Consider the following 8,100-nt stretch of genomic DNA (forward strand, 5'->3'; position numbering starts at 1 on the left):
TTCTAAATAAAATAAGATTTTTTCAAATTTGGGGAAGTTCTTTCCAGAATAACAAGTTCTGCTCCTTATGATGCCTTTGGTGGAAGTGTTACATGTGGTGCAGTGTGGTTTCAAATCCCCAGGACCAGACTGATGTCGAGGCCTGGAAATTATGTGATTAAGAATCCAGTTCCTCACAGAAGTGATTTTCCAGTATACCATCATTTCCATGGTGCCTTGCCATCCTCTGATAGAGAGCACTGGTAAGACCGCTACTCTGACTTTAGGGAGAGCGTCCACACAAGGAACCACATGTCATTTTCACGACGGATCCTTCTCTTCAATTACTCTTTTTACTTGCATGTTGCAAGGAAAGAGATTAGTTTACATCCCACCCCCCACACCGTGCACATACTTTCCGAACCCCACACCCTCCTGGAAGTACATAACAAGGTTTACAAATTCTTTTCTGTAGGTTCCTAGCATTTACAGAGGAGTATCAGAAGGGGGGCTTTGGGTAGGGAAAATCTTGAAATCTTGAAAATGAAAGCCTGGATGGGACTATAAAGAGAGTAAAACAAAGCAGGACATTCTTTACAAACTTGGTTCCCTTTTAAAAAACACGGATTACATTCTCAGAGAGGAAAACTGAACAAAATGCAGCCGCATTTAAGGGATTTCCTCTCTCCAGTTTTTCTCCGGTCCCTTAATTGTGTTTAAGCCTTGTTGAGTACTTTGTTTACGGTCCCTAGTGTGGTGATTTGCATCCCCCTCTCTGGATTGCTGTTGGCTGGAGCTGGCAGCTGTCTCAGTCCGATTCTGGCTGGGAAAGGTAAGAATCTTTGCCTTGCTTTTTGAAAGATCTGGGAGAGAAATGTTGAATGCCTACGGCGAGGGGGCAGGGGCGGGGGAGTTAGGGGCAGGGGGCACTGATTTAATTCACACACTGGACGCTTTCTGAAAAGTTTTCCAAACTTTAAAAGAATCTCCTGGAGCCATGTGTTTTCAAAAGAACCAGAAAGATTCCTCCTCTCTTCTGAAAGGCTTGCAGAAAGAAGACTGGTTGCTTTGTGGATAAGATTTTGCATTTGGGGGCAGGTGTCCCTTAAGGAATTCCCAGGGGCGGGGGTTAATATCTTAAATGCACAGAATGGATGAAGGTAAAAATATTCAAAGACATCAGGCATTGATCACTAGGCATTCTCCCTGAATTTCAATTTGAAGAAGTAAAAGTCAATTAAAACTGCGTGTGTCCGTGAGTATAATGTTAGGCGCTTATTCTTTGTATACAACTTCTGTTTTGTCCCAAAGCTTTCTTTGTCTTTGTATTTATCAATACAAATCATCAATTGTCTACTTAAGAGTCTGGAAACGCGCATCTGTGTATCTAGGCAGATGTACACTCCTTGTGAAGAATTGGAGGAGAATGAGATGCCTGGAGCCTGGAAAGCCTGAAGAACGCTTTGGTTTATTACAAGTAATGACAGACCTGCCCATGTTCCCAGCGCACAGACATACTTACTGTCCCTTATTATAGATTCAGTCAAGGGCTCACTGTGGAAAAAGGGTGCCCTCTGGTTTCTCTCTGGTGGAGGTTTGATTCATGTACCTTTGATTTTAGTAATAGAGGAATATGATGTTCAACAGGGTAACGTGATTTAAGAGCTTCAGTGGGTTTATTGGATTGTTTTGAGAGAGAGACCTTGCTGCTCTTATAAGGAACCCCCCCCCCCACACACCCGCCAAGCTTCCAATGTATGTAGCCAGTGGCCTTTGTATCACCATTTTCCCAGGGCAGTGTTGACAAGTGCTGAAATGCCCTAGTTCTAAGCATCCTTTATCTTCATCACCAAGCCACAGCATTTCTCCTGGATGATGGGTCTGTTTCTTGGACCCCCACATTTTAAAAATGCAAGGATGGAAGCTATGGGGACCTCCAGATACTCACCATCCTCAGCACTCTGGGCTCCCTTGACCTCAGGGGCTCTTCAACTTTATTTCTTTTGAGATGCAGAAGCCCTCTCTCTTGCTCCCATTCTAGAGAAAAGGACTTCTGTTCCCTCTCCCTTTATGACAAAACCATCAAGGGATTTTTACTAGATGCGGGATGCTATCTTAGAACAGAAGTGAGATGCCTGGGAACATCCGAGCCTTGTGCCAACAGTTAAAGAAATCTAACAAGCCAAGAGAAAGAAGGGAACACATCTTTTCAGATAATTGACTTAACACTTATAAATTTACTGTATTAATTAAAAAGAAGTTCTTAAAACTATAGAGACTAAAAAATAGAGGATGGATAACTTTTAGCTACAGAAGTATAGGGATGAACTTATAATAGTGTCCAAATATTATCTCATTTTTCCTCTCAAAAAGACAATCTGGGGCTTTAAAATTTCAAACAGCTTATCTGTAAAAAAAAAAAAAAAGTATCAACCTATAAAGCCATTTGAGGAAGAGTGGGATATAGACCTTTAACTTAATTGTTGGGGTGTGTGGTGGGCCAAACCATCTATGCTTGAATGTTTCAAGTACCTTGCTCCTGAAAGTGGGCCAAGAAACAGCAGACTGGCATCAGCCAGGAGCTTGTTACAGACCGACGAAATCAGATTCGACATTTAATAAGCTCTCTACATGATTTATGTGCCCATTAGAGCCTGGGGTTCAAACCAAGGGTTTTTTTTTCCTTCTGTGTGACCTTTGTGAGATTACTTAACCCCTCTGAGCCTCATTTACAAACTGTTTATAAACTCATTTGTAAACTAGTGAGAAGTAATGCATGCACGCTGTGCCTGCCACTCCATAGTAGGTGGTCTGTAAATGACAGTGGTGATGGTGATGCTGATGGTGATGATAATTTCAGCATTGCCAAAAGTACTCACCTCCTAGCACAAGTAGCAAGTGATCATGTTTAAATCAAGATGACTGGATTCCCCCTCAGCCATAAACATTTGCCTCTCACCCTCATTCCTAAGAGAATTAATATCAAACAAGGGAGGTTTTAAGCTTCAGATGGCCCCACACACGTACAAATAAAGAATATTGGGGAAGCAGAAGAAACATGGATTTTTGCTGGCTTACAGGCTGAGTTCAGCTGCCCCATGACTTCACAGCTGTTCCTGCTGCCCTAAAGTGTCTGTCCCTTCAGCTCTGTCCCCTCAGCTGGGTCTGCAACGCTGAGTCTGGGATTTTCTTATGAAAATGCCTGATGGGTGGGAGGAAGATCTGGAGGTTGGCTGGGGGAAAAAATGAGTAATGCAAAGCAGTCTACTTAGTAAATGCTGCAAGAGAAATAAAAGTAAAAGCTGGCTTCTGTCTCTGGGGACTCTAGACTGATTCTGACTTATCATGTCCCTGAGCAGAGCTGGGGGAAGCCAAAACTCGAAATCTGCTGGCAAGGAAGAGAACGAAGGAAAAAAAAAAATGACAGGGAGGGGCAATCCAGAGGGGGAGGAAATAAAAAGAGAGAGAGGGAAAGACAAGCGTCATTTAGGAACAGAGGTAGAGCGAAAGAAAGAACTCCAGGATTTGAAACCAGCCCTACAGCACAGTGTTTTTATATCTTTTCTTTTCCCCAGTGGAGATTCCTGTCCTGTCATTTTACTGACAGACAAGCCACTACAGGCTCTTTCCCAGAAGTTGACCGAAGAAACTCAAGCACTGCTGTTTCTTCCCTCCCAAGTCCGGTGCGCCGCCTGGTAATGGATTGCTTTTCTCTGAGGTATGTGCCTGTAGTTGGGGACAGATCTTCGTTTGCAGGTTAACTTACGCCTCAGCTTTGGAGTGAAGATTTTTTTTTCTTTCAGACATAATCTCAAATATCCTTCTACTGGCCTCGCCAGTATGTAGGGTGTCACCGGACAGCAAGGATTAATTCAGTGACTAAAAATTACATGCGAATAGGCAGTTCTAAGATTTAGCTTCATTGCACACGGAGTGATAGTTTGACCTCCCAGGGCAGAGAGGAACCTGGGAGGTTTGATTTGGGCTTAAGTTTGTTTTCAGTGGATGCTTAATATGTTCAAAGTGTTAATAATCTCCTTGAAATAGCCTCAAGAATCTTCCTCTGAATTTCTTCGGTAACTGCAATGCTGCTAGCTACATTGCTTCTCGGGGACAAAAGAGGAAGACTTAACATGTCTGAACAGCAGACGAGAGCATTCACCGATTTCTCCTGGGAAGCATTAGAGACAGATGCTTGACTGAGAGTTTCTGATATGTGATGGAGAGTCCTGAAAGTGTTTGGGTTCAGATGTTCAGAAAGGTGCATTGCGACAAGTTTTATACACTAGGGCATGGGGAAATGAAAAAAGTATAAAACTTTCCTGAAAATCAAGCATGCTTATTTTTAAAAATATGTCACAGCCCACGTAGTATTTGAAATTCCTTGTTGAGTTCAAAGGAAAAGTTTGAATCAACAGGTAGTTACTCTGAGTTGATCTTATCTTTAAGAAAGTACAAAATTGTATCCTACAACACTGTGGGATTTTTCTTCTTCCTTTTCCCTTCTCAAATGGATTGGAAGATATTGCCACCTTTCAGATCACAAATCCTGGCCTTCTTGCTGCTGAATTTTTGCTGACCTGCTCCCCCACCGTGGTCCCAGGACACATGGTGCCCTGTTAAATAGGTACAATAAAGACTTGCTGATTGTCAGCTGCTGTAAAAGAACATCCTTCATACACTGGCTGCTGGTCTTGATACTGATTTGGTGGGCAGCGAATGGGTGATAGTTTGGAATGCATGTTATGCCCGGAAACACTGGCAGAGTCTATGTTGCCCTGAGTTTTGGAACAAACTGTGAGGAGTATTGTTTATAGTGTATTCTCCTCATGAAGGAGGCCGTCTTTTGGATTAGGATTGAGGCTTTTCCGTGTGTTTAGAGAAATGAGAAGCAATAGACAAAGCGGAAAGGCTTGTAAAACGTTTGTAGACCGTCAGAGTATATTAAACACTGTAAAGTGCTTCCTGCTTTTTATATCTTCCCTTTCTTTATGACTATCTGCTTTACTTTGCATTTTGCAAAGAGAATGCAAACAATTAGGAAAAAAAAATATGAAAGTTGATTTTCACATGCATCTGTGCCTCCTGGGAAAGAACCCAGAGGTGGCTCCCTAGCTCCTGACTTCTATTTGCAGGGCTCACTTTGATGCATTTCTCTGTCTCCTCCACAGCTTCCACCCTGGAGAGACCCCCCAGGTCTAGTCTGTGAACCCAGCTAGGAATCGCCGCTAGTAAAAATGACTGAAGAGCCCATAAAGGAGATCCTGGGAACCCCAAAGTCTTCCAAGCCAGTGACAATGGAGAAGAGCCCCAACAGGGAAGTGGTGGTCACCACGGTCCCCTTGGTCAGTGAGATTCAGTTGACGGCTGCTACAGGGGGTGCCGAGCTCTCCTGTTACCGCTGCATCATCCCCTTTGCCGTGGTGGTCCTCATCGCTGGCATAGTAGTCACGGCTGTGGCTTACAGCTTCAATTCCCATGGCTCCATCATCTCTATCTTGGGTCTGGTCCTTCTGTCGTCTGGACTTTTTTTGTTAGCCTCCAGTGCCTTATGCTGGAAAGTGAGGCAGAGGAGCAAGAAAGCCAAGAGACGGGAGAGTCAGACGGCTCTTGTGGCAAATCAGAGAAGCTTATTTGCTTAGGACCAAATGGGACCAAATGGGATACGTGGCCTGAAAGCCTTCCTTTCACTGTGTCATCCAATTCACCCAGAACTAGTGTGGGAGAGAATGAACAGAGCGTTGGAGCAGACCAGAGGAATGGGGGTGAATTGAGGCTGGGAGGGTAGAGGGGGTTCTGTTTTGTGAGGAACCTACTTGTGTTTTCATTAATGACAAACTTAACTCTAAGGGCTATTTCTAAGACTGAAAACTCAGCTTTTTTCTCTACATTAAACATTTGAGGGTCATGGGAGGTGCACGGCATTAGACAACACTCATTTCACCTTGGAAAGGAGCCAAGGAAAGATGAGAAAATAATCAGACAGTTCTGGCACACCAGCAACCTGCCTCAAACACACACACACACACACACACACACACACACACACACACACCTTTGAGGAGTTGTATCATAAAAATGTACTGCCGAGAGTCTAAATCCCCTCAGACTTTGCATACTTCTATGAAATTCTGTGATAATTTTTTTAAATAAGTACTCTGGCATCTATTTTTTTTGCTTTTAATAACGCATCACTGGTGGTACTTTTTCTTGAAGAATAAACTAATATTTTTTATGTTTTAACATTGGACAGTTTTAGATGATTAATGATGTGTCAGAAATTAAACAAAAAGGGAAAAGGTGTAGCTACTAGATGACATGGGGGGTTAAATTAATATTAAAATAATCCAACCTAGCACTTTTGATGATTTTTATATAAAGTTTAATGTACATTTCATTCAAAATAATAAATACTTATTGCTGCTGAAACTTCTTAAATGGTTGTTTCTATTGTATTTTTATTTTTATTTATTTTATTGTGGTTATCTGATTTTAAATCGTCCATCTTCCCCTCCTTGTTCGCAATGTCTTAATCGTAGTTCTCTCAAATGAGCGTGTTGCCACTCCCTAACTTATCTAGAAGATTTTTTTTTTTTAATTTTTTTTTTCAACGTTTATTTATTTTTGGGACAGAGAGAGACAGAGCATGAACGGGGGAGGGGCAGAGAGAGAGGGAGACACAGAATCGGAAACAGGCTCCAGGCTCCAAGCCATCAGCCCAGAGCCTGACGCGGGGCTCGAACTCACAGACCGCGAGATCGTGACCTGGCTGAAGTCGGACGCTTAACCGACTGCGCCACCCAGGCGCCCCTAGAAGATTTTTATTGTATCATTTTTTTCATGACTTCTGAAGAAAAATATTAATGATGTTCATTATATTCTAAGCCATTAACAATTAGGAAATTGATGCCTAGGGTCAGGAATTTTATAAGGTGTTATTAAATGTGCACTACCTACTTATTCAATCAGCTGTTAAATATTTGCTTCACGTATTTTCAAGCACCAACCATACGCCAGGCATTGTGTAGATTCTCAGGCTGCTTAACTGAGTGAGTTCTAATATAACCAAATAAGATCACTGCTTGACTTTTGTGAATATTGAGCTATTCTATACCCAGCTAGGACTCTACTTCAGAACTTTAGCCAGAAATATCCTTGGTCCATGTAGTTTAAACCACATGAAACTAGTATGGGAAGATAGTGAGGCATGAAGCCTTTCTTAACCCTGGGAAATACAAAGAAAAACAAAACAAACCTTGTGTAGCACTTTCAAGAGAGGCATTCTCCCAAGGAATTTAATTAAATATGGCAGGAGCCTTCTGGCACTGACTGCTCTCTGGTGCTCAAGTGGTTTTGTTCACAGGAGAAGCCTTGATGGCCTAGTTTCTCATGGCTTTGAAGGGCAGCTGGTACAAGTTTGGAGTTGTTGATTATAGTAGAGTACAGCACAATTATCTTAAATTCATGCACATCAACACTCCTCTGGGCCAAATGCAAGTATATAGCATCGTGTTGATTTCAGTGAGAGGGAGGGAGCCTGTGCTTTGACATGCCTCTTTCCTGCTCAAAGATATTCAAAGGCTCCCTGTTGCTTGATGAAGAAATTTCTCAGGCAAGTGTTCAAGGTTCTCCACTATCCGATCCAAACAGATGTATCCAGCTTTCACTTCACTCCAACCCAAAAACTCATGAGTTAGCCAGACCAGACTATTCACCATTCTGAATCAGACTTTGGTTTCCTGCCTCCATGTATGTTCACCTTCTGTTTTCCTTCCTCCATAATGTCATCCTTTCCCTCTCTGTCTCAACGTATCCAAATCCTGCTTCTCATTAGAGCCCCAGCCTAAATGCAACCCCTTCCTAAAAAGCTTTCCCTTTTACCTGAAAGTAACTGTTCGTTCTATAGTCTTTACTTATTTATTCTCTGATGGCAACTTTCATTTTCTACCATGTTGGTGGCATAAATGTTTTACTCTCTTCCAAATCTCCTTAGAGGGGCATGGTGTCTTTTTTTTTTTTTTTTACCCCTCATGTGATGCCTAATAAAATGTCTTGCACAGGGTAGGTACTCAATAAATGTTTACTGAATGAACTAAAGAATGAAAAATCAGAAAGTGAGTG

At 42.2% G+C, this 8,100-nt stretch overlaps 1 protein-coding gene across 2 annotated transcripts; it reads left to right on the forward strand.

The window, feature by feature from the left end:
• The first annotated feature begins 775 nt into the window (after positions 1-775).
• On the forward strand, positions 776-6,417 carry TMEM100 (transmembrane protein 100). 2 transcript variants are annotated; one of them, XM_047834077.1, is made up of 3 exons: positions 776-811; positions 3,555-3,697; positions 5,151-6,417. In XM_047834077.1, exon 3 carries the CDS (start codon positions 5,217-5,219, stop codon positions 5,619-5,621), a length of 405 nt encoding a protein of 134 aa, XP_047690033.1. In that variant the 5' UTR covers positions 776-811; positions 3,555-3,697; positions 5,151-5,216; the 3' UTR covers positions 5,622-6,417. The 2 variants fall into 2 exon arrangements, with proteins under 2 accessions (XP_047690033.1, XP_047690032.1); XM_047834076.1 differs by lacking the exon at positions 776-811 and having other exon boundaries at positions 3,261-3,697.
• Positions 6,418-8,100: the final 1,683 nt, after the last annotated feature.

The sequence above is a fragment of the Prionailurus viverrinus genome, chromosome E1 (assembly GCF_022837055.1).
Source record: "Prionailurus viverrinus isolate Anna chromosome E1, UM_Priviv_1.0, whole genome shotgun sequence".
NCBI lineage: Eukaryota > Metazoa > Chordata > Mammalia > Carnivora > Felidae > Prionailurus > Prionailurus viverrinus.

Bases quoted from the DNA above. Each gene is read 5' to 3' on its own strand.
- TMEM100 (XM_047834077.1), top strand. From the start codon at position 5,217: ATGACTGAAGAGCCCATAAAGGAGATCCTGGGAACCCCAAAGTCTTCC.